Source organism: Gobius niger, assembly GCF_951799975.1.
Source record: "Gobius niger genome assembly, chromosome: 16".
In the NCBI taxonomy this organism is placed as follows: Eukaryota; Metazoa; Chordata; class Actinopteri; order Gobiiformes; family Gobiidae; genus Gobius; species Gobius niger.
Window position 1 is genome coordinate 8,599,988 of NC_136867.1, and position 25,200 is coordinate 8,625,187.

The window sequence follows — 25,200 nt, forward strand, 5'->3', positions numbered from 1 at the left end:
CGAATCCCTCTCAGGTTAAAGAATTAGCCTAAAAACACCAGTTTAATAAGAACAATTAAAACGGCTATCAGTTTTGCGGATTTCTTCTTGTTTTTGTCGCTCCAGAAGTAAAAGTCCCATTCAAAATTCCCATAGACTTGAAATGCCCAACGGAGGCTAACAATGATCATAGTAATCACACCCACCCAAGAAGAACCGAGGAAGAAAACACCAGAAATCTAGATAAAGTCTATGTCGGTCAACTGTTTGGGTCATAAAGTTTTTCATAAATCTATTAAAAGTCATTTGCGTCATAAGTTATCTTTATAAAGAAAAATAAGACATTTTCTCTTCAATATAGAAATGGCTATGACAGTGTTAAAATAAGTGGATTGACAATGAACTACAAGGCCTATCAATTAAAAAAAAAAATCCAAAAAATGCAATGATTAAAAACAACATTTTGTGCACGCTCCCTGACGCAGGCTCGTGGTGCTATTGTTAGACGGTGCCTGCACGGGTGGGAGTTTCTTAGTGTTGGAGAAACGCAGCAGCAGCAGCAGCAGCAGCATCCTTATCAGCAGACGTCTCCCATCAGGAAGCGACTATAGGTGAGATTCGCTTATCCATTCGTGTTGTGTATTTTATTACCTCGGGTGACTCGCGGGGGCTTCTTTTTATCGCCTTATTATTTTTGGCGTAATCGTTTCCATCAAGTTGTCGGGGCTGGAGCGGAGGACGTACAGGCAGGCTGCTGCGCTTGCTGCTCCGAGCGATAGCGGAGAGTCACCACCAACAAGCTTCGATGTGACTGAATATACGCTTTTTTATATGTTTGAGAGTACGGGTTGAACTTATTTAGCCGCGCAATGTGCCACCACGCAGCGGTGCCATGTCGCTATGTGCTTTAGGGGGGGACATGTTGCCGAGTCCGACAGCGAGTCAGATTTACACCCTAACCAGACGATCTACGATGTGTGTTTTTTTAATAACACCTATTGTTCTTCACGTAGACGTGCGGGTGGACATTTTATTTTACCTATGCATTACTTTTCCTATCGACAATAGTAATGCATACTTAGCTTACCTTGGAAATAACTTGTTTTAGCCAGGTTTATTTTACTCGTTTGTTCCTCAAGGCACAAAGCCCTCGTGGGTCTAGCGTGGGTTAGGGTAATATTTATATAGACCTGTTGATGCCCTGCCTTGGATTAAAAACGATATCCAGCTCTCTGTTGCAAAGGTAAATTGAGGCCACCCCTAAAATCCTGCAAAATATAAATACATTTATCTAATCCTACGCAGTTTTTGCGTAGTGCACTATAGGACTGAACCTACCAGCACTGCCATTTGCAAACTGTGATAAAGCGCATGCCCTTTTAAACGCCACACTTACAATGGGGTTTTTGGCATTTGCGTTATTGTCTGTGGTTGACCGAGTAAAGGGCGAGTTATAATATGCTCTGTTAGGAAGTTGTAACGCTTTCTTGTATACATTTTAGTGCAATATCGCCATGGCTGCAACAAAAACTATTCAACTGCACAATGAAATGAACAAAGAGAATTTCCTTTAGCAGCGATTTTCAAGTTTGTTTGTTTGTTTTCCCCTGAAAGCAGAGTGATCTGTATGCACCACACGACCATGCATATTTAAAGAGTCTGGCAGAGATTGTAAGAGTGGCTTTACGCAGAGTCAAATGGATGTGCGTAACAGCTGTAGCCAGTAGAAGAAGCCAGCGATACGTTTCTCTGAGAGGCGTTTCAGCACCACGGGCAGGTGGACAGCTCCTCCGGCCGTGCCCGCTGATCAAACAGAGTGTGTTATACTGTAGTTTCATGTGAGGACAGGTGCAGGGATTGTTTGGAGACCTGGGTAAACACAGATGCATCATATTGTTTAGTGCATATTCTTTGCAATAATCATGTCTTCAGCATCTTTCACACTTTATAGACGATCATGTTTTGGGCCAGTTTTCACACTTTTCTTGGCAAACAAAGAACATTTGGTTGTGTTTGGCCATTTTTTAAAATCGATTTTTGCCATCAATTCTTTCAGTGTTGTACGTCTTTTTCCACACTGATAATACAGCAGATGAAGCATGTCTAAAAACACCCAGGCTTTTGTCAATGAAGGATTTGAAATGGCAAAATGGGTATCAGGGAGAAAACATGTTTGCCCAAGGTCTGCGATCATGAATGGGAGTCCATGCCTGCGCTCGGCCCACGTCTCTAACAGATTGCGTGCTTCCTGTGTACCATGATAGTAGTGCGATGAATAGTCAGCTAACGTTGGGCGCGTGCTGAGTCTGAAAAATAAGGCTCCCCGTCATTTGTATTCCACCTGGAGCCGAACGCAGCAGCGATCCTACCACAGGCGCACTCTGTTCTTTTTGAAGTTTCGGAATAGGGAATAGGTGCCGCGGCTGTTTGCCGTGCCTGCTGCTGTGAAGTTGCACACTTGATTCCGCCTCGTCACTTATAGCAATGGTGGGTAAACAGAATTGATGAAAGCTTAATCCACGAGCAGCAGGGTGCTATTTAAAAACATATAAGTGAGGGAAAGGTAGGTAGGGTGTTTTTTGGCCTATCAGTGCTCCTAAATATGAGGTTTCACTGAACAACCTGTGGATTTATTGTGGATTATTCTACATTATGTGGAAAAGAAACCATCTCCAATCCCCCCCAGTAACCCGGAACAGTGTCAAAAACACTCTCTGGCACAGGGGTTGGCATCTATGTAAGTATACCCTGATTATGCTGATAGTCATTAGGAGAAGCAGATCAATTCCATGTGTGTCACTCATGCCAGATGGGCTTTAATGAGAGCCACAGACTCCAGCGAGGCAGACATCCCTGAAGGCCTGTACTGAGCATGTGCAGACCGGGAGGTGGAGGAGGAGCAGGTGTGGTGTTGGCGGCGACATGTAAAGTCTGTGTCTGAATTACGCACTATTTTAACTCCCGCAGTTTGTATATTATACCTATGTTCCTGCATGGCTTTGAAGTACTGTTTTCAATCCAACAGTGTGACAGTGCTAAGGAGATGCTTGCAGACAGCTTCCTATAGAGCTCATTATGTTATTCAAATGATATGCTCAGTCTAAACGTCCTTGTTAGTGTTTGTGTGCGAGGAAAATACAAAGCCAAATGCTCATCGTTAGTCATCGCGCGGTGTCTATTATGTGGCGACGCTGCAATCAAAACACACAATGCAGGCTAATATTTTCAATTTGAACCCCTCATTGTGCACGTGTCATGTCATTTCCTCAGCCCGTCACAGCTGAATGGCGTATTATGAAGAACCAAAAAGCCCTAGTAGAGTCATCAGTGTCAGTTTTGTGAATCTCGCCCATCTTTCTCCTCTCAGAAACATTTATCCGTGTTCCCGCAGCTCTGCAAGGGCCTTTGAGATGAGAGTGATGACAGGAGAAATGCCAAATCCTCTCTGCCGCTCTGCTCGGTGCAGGTGTAGCAGAGAGGAGCGCTGCCCCAGCACAAAGAGAGGTGTGGGAGGTGAAAAGTGCAGTAGTTTGTGCTTTTTGCCATTCAGAGTTGTTTCAAGCTACATAGACGATGCACATACGCGAGACTATACACTATGCACACATTCACGAAGGGGCTCTGAAAGTGAAACAGCCTTGTCTGAGTTATTTCACTGCATATTCTTGATGGATGACACGGAGAGTGTACCATCACTCAGTATGCATTAACATTTGAGAAGAAAACTTTAATATCAGTTGCTTTGCTAATACAAGATTTATGGACTAAATCACAAGTTTAGCAGATTTTGTAACTCTTTGGAGACAGGATAGTTTTGTGTTTGCGGAAGAAATTATATCGCAGCCTTTGAGACTTTGCTGTGACTGATGGACCCTTCCAGCAGTGAGAATAAACCCTGGAGCTGGAGCGCAACATTTCATTCCATTCAGTTTAATGAGGCAGCAAAATACAATCTTGACCAATTAGACATTTGCAGACAACTGGAATGAGCCCCTTTTTCCAAAGTTAACTTATCAAAGTAGGGGTTGTAATGAAATAAAATACATTTTTATTCAGTCAGATACAGTGCTCATGTTTTCTAATAATGCTCTGTTCGTCACTACCACTCACCACATGTGCAGTCACTCCAAGACCAGCTTTTAGGATGCAGACGTTTCCATTTGTTTTAATTGTGAGGCTCTTATTCATATTTACTGCTTTTGTTTGATAATATATTCATTTTTATTCTAATTTGACAAATCCTTAGAAATGACTGTATTCAACAACAAACAGGAGACCCCAAACAGCACATAGCACAGGACCTCTTCAGAGCCCGACACAGCGCTGCAGTGAAGGTAGAGCTGTTATGTTTGTATTTATGGTAATCGTGAAAGGCCTCAGAGGAGGCTGCTGTTTCATCTGCCGGTGACTGACAGCTGAATGAGGTGCATGGGAGCAGGAGTCAGTGCAAGAGCCGTTATTTATGGACCACTGCTCAAACATGGCTGTCCATGTCTGTGCCATTAGTGTGCTATCGCCAGTCTCAGGGGACGTCTGGTGATGGCGAAGATGCTTTATGTTGCTACTACCATACGAGGTTATTAACAGAGGCAGATCTATAATTGAATAGGTGCTGCTAAAGATGAAACACGTATAGTTTTGATGTCACAACATGCATGAAGAGATGAGTAGATAAGCTGCCTCATAGGTATTTGGATGGAAATAGTAATATCTTTAAGTGCATGACTGGTTAGATTAATGTTTCACTGAGACAGATTTGACATTTAACTTCCCCATGACACTTCCACTGGCATAAAACTATGATTAAAAATAGGGCATTCACACACATTCACATAAACACAACATCCTCCAGCATCAGTCTTAATTGCAGTATAACGACGGCCGCGAAATGCTATTTACCGGAGAAGGGAAGGATTGGTTAGATGCTTTGATAAGCGTGGCTGCATTATGAGCATGTTGTCTGCGAGATTGTGTGAGTTGTGTACAAAGTGCTGAGTCATGCCTGGTCTGACGTGGAAGGCCCAAATGTTGTGTGAAACCCTCTACTTCCTAGATCTGGAGGTGGGAGGGAGCTGACAGTTGTGAATGGGGAAGTCTGCTCTCGTCGTCTGTTGTTATATGCAAATTACACTAAAAGAATAATTGTTAGTTAAACAAGAGACGTTCAAGGCATGTTAAAAAAAAAGTCTACCACAAAAATCTCCATAGTAAGTAAACAATGGGCTCTATGGATTATGAATAAGCCTTTTTGTTGTCCTTTAAGTTTTCACACAAGTCATCTTTGTTAAATGTTTTTCTCTTGGCCCCTCCAGAGAGCATTTTACACAGGGCAGCCCATAAACGAGCCTGCATTGCAGTTCGCCTCCTGGACTGCAGACCGGCACATTTATTTGGCACAGGTTTTCACTAAGTGGCCAGCCATACTTCTCTCAGACTGGACTGAGAGTGATTTGTATCTAATTGCTCGCCAAGGGGAAACAAACTGGATTAAGGATTAGGTAAAAATGAAAGCTCAGGCTGTCCACATTTTTTGTTAATCCAGTGCCACATATTTACATCGGCCATTGAGCTTGTCCTCCTAAATTTTGCACATGCAAAGGTCGAGCCGGTCCTCGGAAAATAAGAAACACTTATTTAGCCTTAATAAATGGTGAGTTAAAGAGACTAGATACAAGTTGATCATTTTATACTCACTACTGCCACCTCAGGTCTTACGCGTAACTGCAGTCTCTATATTAAGCTCGTGCGTGACGGCACTTCGGACCCGAATTAACAACTTTTTGAGTGACTGCAGGATTTTAGAGGCAGCTGTGGTGAACAGCTCATTCTACACATTAGGACATGGCTGGAACATGTAGGGGAAGGAAAATACTTTGTTTTAACATTATCCAACTCTGTATAGTCCCTTAAACACTTCGTCACACTTAACTAATGAATTGTTCATGATGAATTAATTATCTATTTAAAGTAGGGCTGCATGAGTTAAAATATCCAATAGCAAGATCCAGTTCCCGGGCACATTTTAAACCCATCCAGGGGCATTAACATTTGAGAGAAGACTGAAATCTGAACTACTAAACTGTTTATAGAGGTCTTAACTACAGGGTTAGCCCCACTTTACACTAAATAAATATATTTGTGATTCAGTTGCAATATATTTTGTAGCCCTAATCCAAACGCATTGCGCTGCGTAGCTGGAGACTTATTTGTGAATGGCACATCATCTGCTCTGAGACAGTATCCGAATATTGACCCAAAGACAGGAAAGAGGAGAATCTCTTAGGTGCCGTTTTATTTTTACACATCTCTCCCTCTCCTGCCCCTCCAGACAGCCCCTCCCATTGATCGCGTCGCTCGCCACCCTGGAGGCTGTGCCACAAATAGTATTAGGAAAACGCCAATGACAAGGCAATTTATCACTCGGCTTTGGGTGCCAATTTAAAGTGTTTTTCTTGTCGCTTCTAAATCCTTTATGGACTTTGCGCGTAGATTGCTGTCATGTATTCTCCATGACTATGTGAGTGGTGTGAGAGGGCACAGTCGAAGCCACTGGGAGTGCTGGGGCTGTATCGATTAAGGGTACGGTGTTGGGGGCAGATGGGGCAGGTCTGCTTTCTGTGGTCAGACCTTTGGGATTGAGTGTTTCCTGTCTGCTATTCCAGTCACAAGGCATAACAAACGAGACATCAAGTTTTTGTTGAAATAGCCAAATAGTTGTATTTGTAGTAGAAGAGGTATTAGTAGTGCAAAACCATCCCATGAATGTATTGTCATCTTTAACAATGTGGAATAGCTCATTAGTTTAAAACCACTCACCATTCAGTGACTCTGTTATCCTCACATTTCATGTACTGAGTGGTTGAATTGGCCGTTTAACAGCCTCAATAGCAGAGAATGGCTTTTCAAAGGGATGCTAATGTTTGTGTCACGCAGTCAGTTTGTGGCTTTCATGTCCCATCTTTTGTGGCATTTGTCAGACGGGCGCAGATCAATGAGGACTAATGGGGCGGGCGGACATTAGGCCAGTGCCATCAAAGCAGCACTTACCCTCACTTCATCTGTGCTCCTAAGCGCGTGAGGACCGGAAAGAGCACTGTGAAGTGTCCTGCCCAAGGATACAACAACAACAATAGAAGGAACTAATAGGAACAGTAGCAGGAATTGAGCTACAGGCCTACCTACCTGTCATTTCTGTTCTTCTGCTTCTGTTTCCTGCACTCTCTGTTTATGACTGTAGCTGTTTTAGCATTGAAGCTAAAGGCTAACGTTAATTTGACACAACAACAACAACTGCTGAAATAGCACCACTATCTGAAAGGACTTTTATGAAACACACCCAGCTTGTCGTTTATTTAAGTCTTCTCCTGTTTGTGATCCCTTATTTTATTTGTAATTTATGTTACATTGTGGACAGGAAGGAGTCTTCATCCTGGACTGGCCAACAGGAAGTTAGCCAAAAACAAACGGTGCAAAGTGACTCTTGCTTGTCTGTGCAGTAACAATCGTATACTTTCATGTACTGATGCTACCTTAAGTGACTACCCAGTGTACCATGAGGTCGTATGCTCATTTTGAAGTACCTTTGTCCAGGTATGTCTCAGCTCTGATGGCCGACGCAGGGCTCTTTGTGACGAGAGCGCCCCCTGTGGGAGGGAGGCTAGAGGACATCCTGCAGCAATCCGTGGGGGAGGAGAACAGCACAGTGGAGCGATGTTTTCACGCACACTCCCGCAGCAGTGTGCTCCAAGGACTGCCCTTTGGAGGGGTGCCCACTGTCCTGGCCATCAACGTGGTCCTGTGGATGGTAAGGTCTGCTCACTCTCAGTAAATACAAACAACTCTGAGATCATTTCATCCAAGTTTTAAAACTCCATTCCATTTTATTACCATATTAAAAAGTAAAGTACAACCACAATTCTCATCCCACCAACTCTACTCTGCAAGTATTACGCCCAAGATGGCAGACCAGGCGATTACAGAGAGGTATTTTCTCTAAGGATTTCTTGAGCTTTAGTGCAGCTGAACAAGGCATGTGAGTGCATGTGTGGAGGAGGTCTCACTCAGACTGTGGTATGCTGTGAGCAGATGCTCTGTCAGATCTGCCTATGAGTCAAATGCAACTCCATCAGCGGTATTGTAAAGGTGTTCTCTTCACACATATATGAAGGAAAAAACCTATGCTGCAAGATTGAGAGGTAAATGCAATGCTCTCTATAACCAGTGAAACCTGGACAGTGGAAGAGATGTGCTACTACCTTTACACTATTAGGTGGAGCAGCAACTAAAATAAACATTTAACTATAATATTTATAAGCCATTTAACAAGTTAACAAAGAATGTAAGAAAGTCCCACACCATCATTGCAATGTGTTTAAGAATTGCAATAAATGATTGCAATATAGTGTTCATAATATGGCATTGAACTCTCCTCAAGTGATTTTTGATTGACAACTATATACTTTGTGGCTCAGTGCAATATGCTCATTGTTTACAAGCATATTTCCACATTGTTAGAATTCACAATAAGTATCTCATCTTCCTGTCACGCTTGCTGTCTTTTAATTGGCTCATATGTCAGCTCAGTTGTCAAGACAACGCGGCACAGACAGAGGCCTAATGATGGGCATGAGTCAAAGCAAGCCTCCCCCTGGTGACGGGAGTCCGCCTCTGCAGCTCCTACAGAGTAAATCACAGCAGCGAGAACAGGGCCCACACGTCAACATGAAAAATATCCACAGCACAAGGCACTGAGAGAGGCGCAAGGTCAAGCTGTTGCTGAAGGAGAGGGAAGATATGTCACTGTGCAGCTCTCTGATGAAAGAGACAACTTAATCTGATCTGCAGAAGTGATGTTAGCATTCACAGCGACCAATTCAGCACTCTTGTGAAGGCAAAAACTGCACAATGACAACGACTGCCCAGGCTTTAATAAAACCACACCAGAAAACAGGACTGGCCCAGGCCTTTATGGGGCCCTAGGCATAATTTGACTTGGGGGGCCCCCCATTGAACTTATAGTGATCGGGCTCAACATTGATGATTGTGTCTGGTCCTGGTCCTTCTCTTACTTCTTCAAGGAAAGGCTCCTTTGAGACGGTGTTAACAACTGAGCACATTTCCCACACATGAAACAAAGTTCAACAAAACAGAATCGGACAGCAGTTTTCACTACATTATTTTATTTTCTGCAATAAAAATGTAGGCACTCTTTGGGGGCCCCTGGTTGCCTCGAGGGCCCTAAGCAGCTGCTTATAGGTTGGGCCAGCCCTGCCAGAACAGATGCTGCCATCTTGTCTGAAGGGGTCCCTGTATGGGAAGCGTAGGGTTAGTCAGAAAGACCCTGAGGAATCTGGTTACAGTGGTGTGAAACCGGAAGGCCATAGCCTGTGATTGTGGCTGAAACTTCCCAGAGATCTTTTTGTTTTGTTTTACTACCCAGGGATCTGCCCCCAGGGCCCTCAATTTGCTGTGACCAAAGACACAAAGAAAAGGGGAAAACAATTACAACTTGTCATCTCTTTTCCAGTGTTTCAGAGTTTTCCAAGGGCTCCCTGAGCACACGTTGTTACATATAATCTTTGCAGCTTTATGTAAAACAAATTTAGAACCGCATCTCATAGAATTTTCAGCTGATTATTAGAGGTTTTGCACATGTTGCACACTCAAAGTCACAAAATATTTGGCATGAGAAAGCATAATACAAATCTTTAGAGGAACAATAAGGTAATTGCATGAGGCTGACCTTGTGCACATTCTTGCTCAGGCGCAAATTAAGGCTTGTATTGCCAAAGTTTAGAGGTTAGATTTCCAACACTGACCTAGAGTATACTTTTGTCAGGTTTATCTGGGAAAAACAGAAATGCTTGCAAAAAGATGAGTGTGCAGGAAGATACATTACAGTTACAACAATTAAGTAAATAACTGACTGCATTGAGGTACAATGACATAGGTTCATGGGTTATGAATGAAACTCTAAGCATCAGTGTGTACGGCCCATGGTTACTGACAGTGACTAGTGTTATATTTAGCTCCTCTCTGCTGTGACTGACTAATACGCGCATTTCCCTTCAGTATTGATCACGTTGTGAGGTTGTCATTGTCAGTCCGCTCCCAGCATGTCCACTTTCGCTTCTCCGGCTGTTTCCACGACAACCACATGTTATTCCTACGGAAGTCTCGTCTTTAACTAAATGGCTCCTCACTGAGAGCATCTAAGAGCTTTCCCATGTCGACATTCACCTTGTGGTGCTGTTGTTTATTTGTTTTTTTCAGTTTTTGCTGCTCATTTTCTCGTGTCTGAGGAAGGCTGCCTGGGACTACGGCCGCCTGGCTCTGCTGATGGAGAACGACAGGTACATCAATGACAGGCTGTTTTTACACTGAGGACAAACCTGCTACACACTCTGCTCACTCACACATGTAAACACTTCAGAGGGAGATGGAAGCAGTCCAGGAGCGTCAGCTCCCTCTGCTGATGACAAACAGCACTGCATGGAGAGTTAGAACTTCATTTAGAAACTTTGAATTTTTAATTGAGAAAGTGAGCAGGTAAAATGTTTTAAATCTGCAAATGTTGTGGTCAGGATCGATAATGATCCTCATCAGTGATACAAACAATCAGATTTAACATTTGCGGAGTTACGTTTGGCATATCCTTTATGAGTATATTATATCAATGAAGAAATTTGGATTCTCGCTACTACTGAGAGAGGAACTTCAGCACATTCTTACAATACAACAGTGACAAACTAAACATTATTTAAGTGCAATAACAATACTTAAAGCTTGTAAATTCTCTTTTGTCAGTACATTATGTTATTTTCATCAATTAAAGCTATATTTGCTCTTATGATGTTATGGACGCATCTTGGCCTAATAAGACTTTTGACTCATTCAAAAGATGGGATATTTAGTTTGAATGTTAATTGCTACAATAATGATTGTAATTTTTCATCACGAGGCCGATGGATAAAGGCGACCAACCAGTTTTATTTCTCTCTTTATCAAATATTTAGTACCAGTTTGATATTAGCAATTATGTCTGTTTCGTTTCAGTCTCACGTCATTATTCTACGGTGAACAAAGTGAGAAGGAGAAGTCTCCCTCTGACTGCAGCCCATCGGACTCAGAGACCAAGGACTTGGTGAGCAGCTGCTTTATTATAGAACCATATTCTTCTATCATAAATACATACAAGATCGATATGGAAATGATTATGTATGATAAAGCCATCCACTAGGGGCAATATTGAGTTGAAATTCTACTTGTATATGTACAGTGAAGGTGATCCTTCCTCACTTTAACCTCCAGGGACAGTCATATATTTTTAATTTTTCTTGTTCTCTCTCTCATTGCCATCTTTTACATGCACCAAATTTGTAAGTGTCAACAAAGTCATATAGTTAGGAAGAATAATAGCTTGTAACATTAATGCAACAAACAATAATACTCTCTATGTATTAGTCTGAGAATCAATGATCTTCTTTTTTACAGATGTTCAGGGCCGCAATTCCCTTATAACTTAGATTAATGTTAAAAGGTTGAAAAAAGTCTGAACTTGTTTAAAAAAAACTTCATTAACAATACAGTGATGTACATAGGAACTCTCAGGATGAAAACAATAACATAAATACATTTACTTAGTGTTAGAAATGATCACTAAGTAATGAAATGATCTAAAACTGTTTGCTTTTGATAAAAATACAAATACATGTACAATATCGGGCAACAACTAGTTGAACCTGATTCCTAGACGCCCCTGAATCAGCACAATAATAAAAGCTGACTGAACAAAATATTAGTGTGGAGTGGAGCCCCAGCCCAGACAGTCTCCAGTTGTTTTGTCATTTGTTTTGTGGAGGTGTGAGCGAGACATTTACATGGTCTATACAGCAGTGATTCCTGAGTCAGCTGACGGGCTGCGCCTCCTTCACACCCGGGTGACAGACCACTCCGTTTGTCATGTCATTGGACGGTGTCAAACCAAAGTCATGCAGGGCCTAACTCTGCGGCTGCACTGACTCTGATGTAGACGTATTATTTCATATGTTTGTCATTTGCTGGCTGTTATTAGATTGTGTAAATTGCCGGATGCGCCCCGTCGGTATTTGTCATTTATCACGGTAAATATTGAATGCTTTTTGCTTCCTGTGCTTGCAGGGCTTCTGTTCGTGGCTCTCATCACTTTACCATATGAAGTGAGTAGACAAAGCACTTGTAATTTCAGCCTGATCTCAGTGTTCTTTTCCTTTTATTGGCCCGCTGTCTTCAAAGCTGATGTCACCAGTAAATGTAAAGTCATTGCGTTATATGTGATTTAGCAACAAAAACAAACGCACTGAGCTCATGCGACCGCTGGAGCCGTGGTTTCCCATTGGGTATTTGCACTTGCTCCAGTCTGACTACACACAACACATTTAGGCTGTAAAAGAGCCCTTTCCACAGTGTCCATGGTTTCCATAGTATTATGGTGGCTTCTGTTTTTAGCTCTCGTGCCAGTGGCTCACCCCAGGAACCCTGGGAAAGAGCAAACCCACCCGGCAACTTCTCTATGTGTGGGCCGTCCTGAGCAGCCTCTGTTTTTACATTTTGTCTCTTTGTCTTCTGTTTTATGACACTGGCTTCCTTTAATCCCTCATTTGGTGCAGGATAGGGCCGTTCTTGTTCTTCATGAAGTAAAGCTGTGTTGGGCTCTAACCTGGGAACAGGAAGGGATGCATCTATTCAAAGAACATCACTTCTGTCTAAGTGTGACACTGTTCAACAGTGGCTTGTTTTTACTGCACGTATTATTAGATACAGTGTCCTAAATGCGTCCCACTTCCCTGTTTGTTCACAGGGACGAGGAGCTCCGGATTAAATGCGGCCTGGATGCAGTCACATACCTGTCCTTCCAGCGCCACATCATTCTGCTGCTCAGCCTGGTCTGCCTGCTGTCTTTGGCCGTCATTCTGCCGGTCAACCTTTCCGGGAACCTCATGGGTATTTTAGTGCTGTCTTCTGTTCCAGCCAAGTGTTTGCTAAAGCACCGGGATACCCTCAAAGGCTGCAGCGGGCGGCCCACACAAGAGACAATCACACACATCGCATACAGGCCACATATACACTGCAGATTTATTGCTCCAATGGAAGATCTGGTGAAGGCAAAGTAAGATGTTTTGTGCAAAAATATAATTACTCCCATGCAAAGATATTTTTAGCTGGGATCCACTCATAAAAGCCTAAATTGAACCATTTCTCACACATAAACTGTGTTTTCAGCTGACTTTTATTGAAGGGAGTCACTAGTACTTTGGTGTCAATTACCCAGGTACAGTGAAGTCGACATATCGCATGCTTCATTTGGCACAGCCGTGTTGGTGCCAGGGTGGGGAGGGTGCCACAAAGCCGCCCCAGGGCAGGAATACAGCAGTTGTTTGTTTACTGAGCAAAAAGTGTTGAGTAGGTCTTTCCATAATGGGATCCTAGTTGTTTTCATTACTGTTTATTGCTGTCATCTTATGGAGCAGGGTGTCACCATAAAGCAGCACCCGCTGACAGGCTGCCATGGAAACAGTAAACACAAGGACCCTCGTTAAAAGCAGTGGGACTGACAGGGCGAGGATCCCAACTGTGAAAATATTCTTAAATATATAACGTGATGAGAGATGACTCTAAAGTACATTATTATGCTAAAGGATTTTATGAATATTAGGCCCACTGACTGAAGTTCCAATGAATGTAGTATTTGCTATAACTATAGAGGTTGGAATTGAAAGAGCGCTATGGCCAAAGTCTGTGTACCATCTTCTTCATGAAAGGCCACATCCATAGAGTAACATCAGCGGTTCAATCCTCAAATGGAAGATTTAGTTTAGTATAATTAGCTCTTCAAATGGGAGCGTTTAAAATGAATTGCCATGATTCGTGTAATTCAAAAGAAACTAACCGTATGTCACGTTGCATTATCTCTACAGGAGACAGTCCAGAAAACTTTGGAAGAACTACCCTGGCTAACATGAACACACAGTAAGACTAATGCTGTTTGAGTGACACTGACACTTAGGAAGGTCTGTTTAATACAGAGCGCTCTCTTTTCCCCCAGGGACAACTTTCTGTGGCTCCACAGTGTCTTTGCACTGGTGTATTTTATCATTACACTTCTGTGCATGGCCCACCATGCCATCCGCCTGGAGTACAGGGAGGATGACAAGGTTTGTATTGCATTTATAAAATCATTATGTTGTTAAGGGTGACGCGACATACACAGTATGGCGCACAGTCTCCCACACACGCAGTCGTGAGTTTGATTCTAGTTCTTACATTGGCAGGTGGCTCGAACTCTGATGATCACGGCTATTCCCAGAGAGATTTCAGACCCGGGGCTCATCACCAAACACTTTCAGTACGTCATAAAGTCCTCACTGATACAACAGAGCATGTACATTCTCTTTGTTCATGTCTCTTTCGCTTTTCCAAGTGAGGCCTACCCCAGCTGCACCGTCACTGATATACGCTTCTGCTTTGACGTCCACAAGCTGATGAAACTGGACTTGGAGAGGTACTGTCCACCAAACTGTTCCCCCTCCAAAATAGAATCTTACACTTATTTGTTTACTTGCTTGTGTATGTATTTTCTAATGTCAGATACTTTATTTAGTTACATAAATTGATCAGCAATTACACTCTGTTTTGCATTTAGAAATGACTCCTCCCCCTGGCAGAATTTTACTCAGGGGCCTCGGTTATGCCTATTAGTTAAATATAGGCATTTTCTGACTGAATAATATATTTTTTTGCAGACGAAAAGCAATGAAAGGCAGGCTATATTTCGCTTCAAAGGCCCAGAAGGAGGGCAAGATCATGATCAAAACCCACCCGTGCGCTCAGATCTTCTGCTGTGACGCGTGCGGCTTCGAACAAGTGAGTAGAACCCGGGCCTGGTTACAATTACGCGCGGGGCCTGCCTGCCGCGGCCGTGCGTGGAAATAGCTCCACCACTTGAGGGCACTGCAATGCAAACATCCTTAAGTGGAAGCACATGTGGTCAGGCTGTGTGTGTGTGTGTGTGTGTGTGTGTGCAGGTGGATGCAGAGCAGTACTACAGTGAGCTGGAGGAGAAGCGGACCGATGAGTTTAACGCTGAGAAGAATCGCATCTGCACCAAGAGGCTGGGCATCGCATTTGTGACTTTCCGGGATGAGAGAATGACATCTGTGTAAGCATTTAAACAACAGAGCAAGCCTCCTTTTTAGCTCACAGTCAGAGATGGGAACAGACAAATAAGTCGAGGGTTTTGATCTGGGAATTGAAAGGTTTTCTCTGGAGATGCCCAGGGAGGCACTAAGCGAAGATATCCGATGTCTTGAAAGCAACATCCGAATTGAGATATGATAAGATATGATAGCCTTTATTGATCTCACAATGGAGAAATTTACTTGTTGCATTCAGCTCTTAGAAACACTCATGGAGTGCAAATAGGCAGGAAATGTGAGGAAAAACAATTAAATAGTAAATAGTGGTGTCTTGTATACAATGACTACCAAGGACTTTGTGGGACAAAAAGTATAAGCAGTAAATAATAAGTAAACTGACTATAACACAAAGTTATAGTCAGTGTTAGCAGTGCAGGTTTACATCATAGTACAAGTGATGTAGGGATTATTGCATGTATTCTGCAAAGGGGTTACTGCACATGTTACAGTCTTGTTGTACAGTCAGACAGCAGTGGGGATGAAGGACTTAAGGTAAGTACTCCTTCTTGCACTGAGGGTGTCTCAGTCTTCCACTGACAGAGCTGCACAGCTCCTCTACTGTCCCGTTACATCGGGTGAGAGGTGTTGTCCATGATGGAGGTGCTCGGCTAATACCCTCCTGTCCCTCACCTCCTCCACAGAGTCCAGGGGGCAGCCCAGGACGGAGCTGGCCCTCCTGACCAGCTTGTTCAGTCTGTTCTTGTCCCGCTCTGTGCTGCCCGGGGCCCAGCACACGGCAGTGAAGTGAAGAGCAGAGGCAACCACAGAGTATTAAAAAGTCCTGAGCAGAGGCCTGCTCACTCCGAAGGACCTCAGTCTTCTCAGAAAGTGGAGGCGACTTTGGCCCTTCTTGATGAGGCTGCTCTCGAACTTTCATTCAAAAATAATGGTTTCAAGTTAAAATAATGACTGGGACATTTGCTTAAATGTGGCAAAGAAAGCATGTACGCTGCGGTAAAGGGTAAAGCAGAATTTTTTACATTTTGCTAAATTTGCCAAAGTCTATGTTCATTTATTGTCATACTTGTTATAGTTTGGTGATACATTAGCAGTAAAGGGTGAGAGAAAAGACATTTGTCTGAATGGCTCAAGAGGCGTTTGGTTGAAAGGCAAAAATGGCCGGCATAACTGACAGGTGGTTGAATTCATGCTTTGACTAAATCCTACTCTGAGGCGATCGCGTATTCTGGCTCACGACCGACTCTTCCTTTGTTTGTTGTTGTAATGATAGAATCGTAAAGGACTACAAACGGGTCCGATGCCAGCGCCAGGCCCAGCAGTCCAGCATCAGCGCCGTCGTCCAGTCGCAGAAATGGGAGGTCAACTACGCGCCCGCCCCCAGTGACATCATCTGGTCAGTACATGTCCAACATGACCTGCTCAGCATTAAGGAGTACAATCATTTCCCACCCTTTAATATGCTGTAGCCAGGCGTTTCACACTTATCTTTAGTTATTAGAAAGAAATACTACATTTTATACCTTCTAAAGTTATATGGATATGTTTTATTATCTTAAGTTATATTACAAAGTTGTCCTAAAGAAGTCTAAAAAGCATAATTTCAGTTCATATATGGGCCCTTTATGGTTCAAAAGTTCATCTGGCACCACAGGATTCATCCCTGTTATGGCGCGAGTTGATGATAGTGCTCCAGCCCCAGCAGACACTTCTAAGACACAAAGTTTAAACCTAATCTCGCACCATGTGTGACTGTGGGAGGAAATCAGGTTACCACAGCCATACAGAATTTGATGTAATTGGCCATTTTACAAGACCTATCCATCATTCTGCATTACCCTCCCTGTAATTAGGCCTGATATATTGGGTGTCTTTGGAAAACCTCCGGATCGTGACTAAACTTTGAAACGCCAGAATTTGGGGAAAAAGAAACACCAAACATCTGCGGCTCTGTTTGCTCTGGTCTCAGCAAATGTGTTCGAATAAGCCGCTACACACCAAGCCTCACCAAAATGTTCGAGTGGGGAAATGACATGCTGTTTCTGTTTAGGGTTCTGACAGTGATGGGCTTGTCAACAGCTGTCCGTCATCAGCTCGCAGCTTACTGAGCAGGCAGTGCTTTCCACTGCATTTAGGAGTTAAACAGTTTCAACTTCACGTGAAATCAGATGAAAATGGCATTCTCTAACACTGAACCCATAGAGATCCCTATTTGTTGGAACCAATGCTAGCATATATCCATTTGAATTGATTTGAATTGCACTTAAAAGCTTAGTGAGAGGAGGTCTAAGGATACAATGCTTTTTCACATTGTTCGATCAAATCGGGCTTATGTTACTGAACGCTAATGAACGTTAGTGTCGCATTGAGTGCCTTTAAGAACAAAATCTCCATTGAAATGTTTAAAGGTAGTGTAAAATAAAGTGTTACCTAACTTTTATAATGGTAAGCTTAAAAAAAAGTCATCTCCATGGAGGGCTCATAACAGGAGTGTTTTTGTGTGTTTTTTGCTTCTAGCAAAATGTGATAACGTTTTTAACAATTTTCTTTCTATTATCTCTCTCTCTCTCAAAACTACGCTACCGGGAAAAATTTGACTCAATTTGCTTGAAAAATATCAATGTTTTATAGTTATTTATCTATAAAGAATAAAGTCATAATAACCTAAAAAGGGCCAGGGTGTGATAGAGGGCTAAAAGTAAACAAAGCCGTCCTGGTGAGATTATATAACATGCACATTATAGTGTGGTGCTCTCTCCAAAGTAACACATTGAAACACAACCTTCTTCCAACAAACGTTTGAAACTGAAGTGGCGCAGCGGGGGACAGCCGCTCCTGCGTCCACTCTTGTACGGCCGGCTTCATTATTCTCTCCTCTGCTGCCCTGCTGCGTATAGGGAGAACCTGTCGGTGTGCGGGTACCGCTGGTGGCTGCGCTGCGTGCTCCTCAACATCCTGCTCTTCCTCCTGCTCTTCTTCCTCACCACTCCGGCCATCATCGTCAACACCATGGACAAGTTCAACGTAACCAGGCCTGTGGAGAGCCTGCAGGTCGCAGCCACGCAGAACCCCCATACGTTTCCCATCAGTCTGACTTTTCTGCCTGACGTGTCGATGACTTGTGTCTCTTGATACAGAGCCCGGTGATCACCCAGTTCTTCCCCACCCTGCTGCTGTGGGCCTTCTCTGTGCTGCTGCCCTTCGTCGTGTACTACTCCGCCTTCTTTGAATCGCACTGGACCAGGTACACAGTGATGACAGTAAGATTAGGTCAACCCATTGTTACTGTATCGCATAAATCCTCTTAAGCTTGATCATATTCATGATCACAGAAGACAAAGATGGATCAATATCAGCTCCACTCTTAAAACACCATGAACTTTTAACTATCGGCCGACCGATATATCAGGCGACGATATATTGTCACCTGATATATTGTACTATATCGGCTATCGGCCGATCTAGCACCGAAAAAAGCCGATATTTCGGGGACCGAAAACGATAGAGACTTTCCGTTTTGCATTGGAAAGAGCAAAGTCAGGGCTGGGAGGTGAGAAACATTGCAATGACAATTTTGCTTCAAGTTTGTTAAACACAAGTTTCACTAAACCTCCTTCAATATGGACATGCTGCATGCCATTTGAAGTGCAGAATCTGGAGAATTGCTGAGTTAGTTTTAACCTCCACTATTGTATTTTTGATCGCGGCGCAAAATGCCACTGCTAGCAACAATATGCTAATGCTAACGACAACTAATCACAGCTGGGACAGAAACTATGATTGGATCACCTAAAGTAATCAAATAAAATTGTCCACTACTGGAGCGGCCAAGTATTTGTTTTTACAGGATTATAGAGCAGACATCTGGAAAAATCTGCCAAAAACATCGGCCGAGCATATCGGCATCGGCCAATTAACATCCCAAAATATCGGCATCGGGTTTAGAAAAACCCATACCGGTCGGCCTCTACTTGTAACGGGCTAAGATTATATACACTGACTCAGTCCATTTAGTGCAGGTCTATCACAAAGAAAATTGTGCATTTAATCCCTTCAAATGTGTCTATTTTTCTTTCTCTCCCCTCATTTCAATCATTCTCCCTGTCAGCCTCTTGTTCTCCCTCCGCTGTCACTCTCGGCGCGGCGTTATTCTGGGCAGGTTGTCATAGCGATCGGATCCGTGTGATGGATAATGATATGCGCTGTAGCCAGACACCAGTGGAGCATGGGGGGACTGTAGGCTCAGCGGGAGGAGAGGGAGGAGACACCTATGAGTGTGTTTACATAACCGTCCGGGCCGGCGTGGTGCTGGGCTCCGCGGGCGTGATGTGCGAAAGGAAGAAGGCGAGGCGAATCAACTGTTTATCGGAGTGGGGGAATGCCTTTAGTCAGTGCTCCTGCTGTAATGTAAAGACAGCTGACTGAGCTACGTCAGCTTTTCAATTGCAAAAACAGCGGGGCATAAGCGGGGTTCCAATTGGCCCGACCGTCCTCCGTATTTCGAGACAGGACGACTCCATCCAGGCCGCAGCGGGTCTTTTCCGATGAAGAGAGCGGAATGACAGAGGATGTGTTTTTGAGTTTATCGGTTTTCATGAGGAAGGAAAGTTTGACCAAAGGCTTTCAATCAAGAACAATTGGCATTTATTTTTCTTTCCTATTGGTGTCTCCCTGTGGGGTCCCAACCACAAATCAGTCTCGTCGGATGCAGATGATGGCATGAAGTGAAAGTCCAGACGTGAAGAAGATGATATACTGTACTCCAAAGTAGGGCTGCGCGAATAAATGCAATTCGTACAACATTTTTCATGGCCACAATTGGCATATCGTGAAGATTGCAATTATTTAGGATATAAAACCCCATTCGATTTCGTCATGTCTAAAAACTACAGGCCCGTATCCACATTATCTAAAAGTGCTCCTTGTCTAGGGCTGTGTTCAACCAGTATTGAAGAATTAAAAGTCAAAGATCAACGTTTTGATGCCTGTTGGGTCAGTGGACTAGGGACACACTAGGGACAGTGACTAATAAATGATTTAAATGTAAAGAAATGGTCTTTTATGGAATAGATTAACATTATTGTTCTGTTGTACTGGTTCTAGATGACAAATATTTTAGTATAGGTATTGAAAAAAAGTCAGGTATCGGTATCGGAAACCAAGTATCGTCAAAGTACTTGTCTAATCCATGCAGTCACATCGCTGGTCAGATTAAAAATTGCAATGCAGCGTCAGTCCTTCTCCTCATTTTTCTCCTTGGAATAAATCCTGACACTGTGTACTCTGTGTCTGCAAATATTAAAAGGCTAAACATCTGTCCCATCACTCCTTTTGATTGGTCTGTTTTTAGTAGTGGTTACCGCGGTCGACCTGTTTAGACTCAGATGTCATTCCAGGCAATGTTGTGGGAAGTGCCCAGGGACTGAATAACAGCATGCAGTTAATGGTTACCCTCGAGTTGATGGGCCCAGTGTGCCACAAAATGACAACAGCATTGTGGAGTGTCTCATTTGGGATGATAATGATGTCATTTCTTTGTTGGCGCAGGTCGGGGGAGAACCAGGCGACCATGCACAAGTGCTTTCTGCTGCTGGTCTTCATGGTCATCATCCTGCCCTCGCTCGGCCTGTCCAGGTACTCTCATCAAACGCACCCCCGGCTCATGCAAGCGCTGTCCTCGCTCTGAAGCTCTTCCTTTTATGTGATTCCCCCTCTGTAGTCTGGACGTGTTCTTCACGTGGCTCTTTGATGTCAACTTCTTGGATCAGCGAGATGTCAAATTCCAGTATGAGACTCTGCCGTCCGTTTCCATAAATGTTACCAAGATTTTGACAGTTGCCGTGACGCTTTCTCCTCCTCCCAGGTGTGTCTTTTTACCCGACAATGGCGCGTTCTTTGTCAACTACGTCATCACGTCCAGTTTGATCGGGACAGCGATGGAACTGCTGCGGATCCCGGCGCTGACCGTGTACACGGTGCGGCTGTGTGTTGCCAAGTCCCAGGCCGAACGCATCCATGTCAAACGGGTTTGTTTTGTTTTTATGCCTATTTTGAATCCTTGTCATGTAAACTATGCAGCGAGGCTCTCAATCAATAGGTTCACATTTTCTACAGAAACCATCATTTTATTATTTATTACATAATGCATCCAATTATGAGAAGGATTCACTGCTTATATTTGCAAATCGGCATTAAGTAGCTCCTCCTGTAGCCGCCACCTTAACGTGATGGAGGGGTTTGAGTGCCTGAATGATCCTGGAGCTCTGTTGTCGGGGGCTTCGTGCCCCTGGTAGGGTCTCCCATGGCAAACAGGTCCTAGGTGACGGGGTCGGACAAAGAGCGGTTCAGAAGAATTGTGAGGCCGTCCTTCTATGGACCCACCACCTGCAGGAGGAGCCATAAGGGGCTGGTGCAATGTGATTTGGGCAGCTCCAACAGCTGCTCCCACGACCCGGCAGTGGACAAGTGGAAGAAAATGGATGGATGGATGGATGGATGGATGGATGGCATTAAGTAGACATCTCCTAAATCACTTTATGCAGGCATTTTTCAAAACCGTTGACATCTTAGCCTTGATTTCATCACTTATAACAATATAAATGAACAGTAAACAGGTCAAAGTGAAGCCAATTCAAAAAGGATATAATAGAAGATTTGCCCAGTTTTGAATCAAATTATTGACTCCCTTAACAGAAATCACAGAGGAACACTCCCTTGTAACATCAGCACATGAGGTGTAAGCTTCAGTGAATGGAAAACATTTAACCATCAAGTTTATAACAAAAGACAATATAATATGGGCCCTTTCACATTGTAAGAATTGAGTGTACATTCTTATACGGCTTAAGACACATCAAATGGAGAGAGAAAAAATGCTTCCACAGCTACTGTTAGAAAACATGGCAGCTTGAGTAAAAGAAACGGTGAAAAGGACACATCTATAGCCTGTAGAGGTATAATGAGTTTTCGAATCAACGCCTTCCTTGTCCCTGTTTTCGCAGAGCCAGGCCTATGAGTTCCAGTTCGGGCTGGAGTACGCCTGGACCATGTGCATCTTCGCTGTCTGCATGACCTACAGCATCACGTGCCCTCTCATCACTCCCTTCGGTGAGTGGGCGCCGCATTCTTCCGACATGTGAGCTTTGTTTAGGTGTTGGTCATCTGCCTCTGCGCGGTGCCGCCTGCCAGCCCCGCGCAGACTGTGTGAATTTGCTGCTGCAGTCCTAGACGCTCAGACACAGGGAGCTGCGAGCCAGACGCCCACTCCGCTCCTGTCTGTGCCCGGAGCCGAGCGAGCGGGCTCAGCGTGTTTACTTCTGCACAGGATTCATACATAATACCTGCCTGCTGCCTACGTTTGCCTGGGATCGAGTGTGCAAACATGCCGCGGCGGTTCACAGAGTAGGAAAATATAGCTCTGAAAAAGAAATTATGTAAGAGATCCAATTTTAACAAACAAATTTTCTCCAGTGAATTCATGCTTGACAAATCCTGAGCGTGTAATTATAATAAGCATGTTTACATAATGTGTTTTCTTTCTCAGCCCATATCCTCTTGACTCCACAGATGCTTTGTACATGACTTATGTACGTGTGTAATGTATCCGCAGGTCTCCTCTATGTAATCCTCAAGCACATGGTGGATAGGTACAACATCTACTATGCGTATGTCCCCACCAAACTCAACCAGCGGATTCACCGAGCAGCCATTAACCAGGTCATCGTGGCCCCCATTCTCTGCATCTTCTGGCTGCTCTTCTTCTCTGTGCTCAGACTGGGTATGTCATCGTCGCCGCATCTGTTTTAATTAGTTCATTCCTCAACTGGATGCTATAATGTCAGAAAGTCTGTGGACGATTCACTGATTTGGAGAGAAACAAAACGGAAAATTCCCCGTATTGTTTAGGGACTGGATTCATCAATTTGCCATATTAGACTTGTGTGCCTATGTGCCTTGTCTATGTCAATATAAAATTATAAAATCTTCAGAATGCTTCATGTCAAGTGATCACAAACTGTCTCCTCTTCCCCAGGCCCAGTGCACCCCATCACCCTGTTTACCTTCGTGTCCCTGCTCTCCTGCATCGTTTTCTCCATTTTCCGCCTGTGCCTTAGGAAGCAGCCGGATAAGTCCAGCAGCTACCAGGTGAGCCTTGTGCCCTTTGAGTGATTGTTGTAATTACTGCAGTGGAAGCCGCGTTCTGTCCCGCTGACCTTTCATATGTGCATTTACGGTCCTCTGTTGCAGATGTCAGACCAGCCCACTGAGGGAGCGTTCACCGACTCCGAGAGGAGCGCTGTCACAACCACCACAGCCTCCAATGTACGGTCGCGCGTCATACTCTAAAAGATCCTGAAGTAGGGTGTATTCAGGCTTTTTAAAACTCCCTTTGAACAGCTTAGCCTTGGTAATACATGTTTCTAAATTCAAAATATTATGCAACAGTTGTATTACATAGTGGAAACACCTGGACACACCCTCTGCTGCTTTCAGCTTGGTCTGATGAGCCGGATCATTTGGATTGGAGCTCTTTTGGTTCCCAAATAGCTCTTCTTTTTTAACCTATACTGTTTGAGTTTAGGTTACGACTACTACTACTGCAATCAAGTATAGATATGCATATAAGATTTTTTTTCATTGGTGCCATAACTTGGCGTATAGTGGTCTGTGTTCTTCATTGTCTTCAGAGGTTAAAGTTGACTTTCGGAGGTGGTGGAACCAATGTTTATTGTAGCAAAAACTATTATGTGTTTAAAAAAAAAAAATGTATTTACAGTCAAAATCCCTTGTGAGTGTTTCCCAGGGGGCCCCTCTCAGCCCCTCTGTCTGTGCAGGACTTCTGATCTTCTAGATTTGGGCCTTTTATGACAGGCTGATAAAGAGGACATACTGTGTGCGGACATTGCAACACATATTGCTGCGCTGTGCATGTGATCGTATTGTTTACTTTTTGCTCCACATACCCAGATACCCAGCGTACTACAATTTAACTACAAAATCGAAAATATGTGGCAGATTGATGTAAAAAATAAAAAGTGACTAAAAGCTAGGGAAGGGGAGACTTCATTCATTGATTAGTTTCTGTTTGTAGAGTTCTTCATTGTGTGTTACATGTTGTTTTTGAGGAGACCAATTGAACCGTACCGTCCTCCCTCACACTTCGTGGTGCACTTCTTTCCCTTGCTTTCACTCTCCCTGTCTCCCTGCCTGTTTCTCTGAGGCGAGTGTAGCGCAAAGGCAACTTAACAAACAATAAAAAAGAAAATTCTTCACCATTATCGTCTACTTCTATTGAGCTCAATGTACCGACCCATCACTAATGCATAACCACTTTCCCTATTAATTCTCTCTCTCAGATGTTCGTCGCGTCAGTGCTGCTGGAGCCGGAGCTTGCCCTGACGCCCATGCCCTCCCCGGCCCACCACAGCTACGGCGCCATGTCCAGCGCCCGGAGCCCCAGCTGTGGGCCCCTCCAGGACGAAGAGGGGGGCCACCGAGAGACAGAGCTCCAGGACTCCCCTCCAGACGCTCACCTCTCCAGCCCGCTCATGGACACCCCCGTCAGCTACACAGACCTGACACGCTAGCCCCTGTTTTTACACGGGGCGAGGGCGACGCTGCGTTCCTCTCCTCATTGACTTCTAACCCTATCCAGCTGCATAACGCCCAAAAATGAACTGCTCGTCATGGAAACTTGTACAAATCTCTGCACATTATTTTCTCTGTATCTGCCAAGTCAATCCTACTACTTCTCTCCGTGTACAGAAAACTTGTGGGTGAGCCTTCCAAAGTTACGCTACAGTGTGCTGCCAGACATGCAAATGTTCGAAGCGTAAAGATTAAAGCCACACTGAGAAACATTTCAACCAGTAAGTAGAAACAAGTTGCTTTTTGTGTAAATGTTTTATTTTTGATCATCAGTTAGTGTCCGGCACGTTTGGTACGACTGAAAACTTTAAGCTTCTTGCATTTTGCCACAGTTTAGTTCTTTTATGTGTAATAACGTGTCATCTGGAATGTTCCGCAGTGT

The 25,200-nt window shown here is 43.8% G+C and overlaps 1 protein-coding gene across 2 annotated transcripts; it reads left to right on the forward strand.

Moving 5' to 3' along the window:
* Positions 1-541: 541 nt before the first annotated feature.
* Positions 542-25,098, forward strand: tmem63c (transmembrane protein 63C). Of its 2 annotated transcripts, none has more exons than XM_079574330.1 (23): positions 542-590; positions 7,570-7,783; positions 10,252-10,331; positions 11,035-11,122; positions 12,139-12,176; positions 12,818-12,960; positions 13,935-13,986; positions 14,063-14,171; positions 14,289-14,362; positions 14,438-14,518; positions 14,760-14,880; positions 15,042-15,175; positions 16,444-16,566; positions 18,068-18,221; positions 18,308-18,414; positions 20,718-20,804; positions 20,890-20,955; positions 21,034-21,196; positions 22,172-22,277; positions 22,780-22,947; positions 23,203-23,315; positions 23,418-23,492; positions 24,527-25,098. In XM_079574330.1, exons 2-23 carry the CDS (start codon positions 7,586-7,588, stop codon positions 24,755-24,757), a joined length of 2,511 nt encoding a protein of 836 aa, XP_079430456.1. In that variant the 5' UTR covers positions 542-590; positions 7,570-7,585; the 3' UTR covers positions 24,758-25,098. The 2 variants fall into 2 exon arrangements, with proteins under 2 accessions (XP_079430456.1, XP_079430455.1); XM_079574329.1 differs by lacking the exon at positions 542-590 and adding an exon at positions 1,111-1,222.
* Positions 25,099-25,200: the final 102 nt, after the last annotated feature.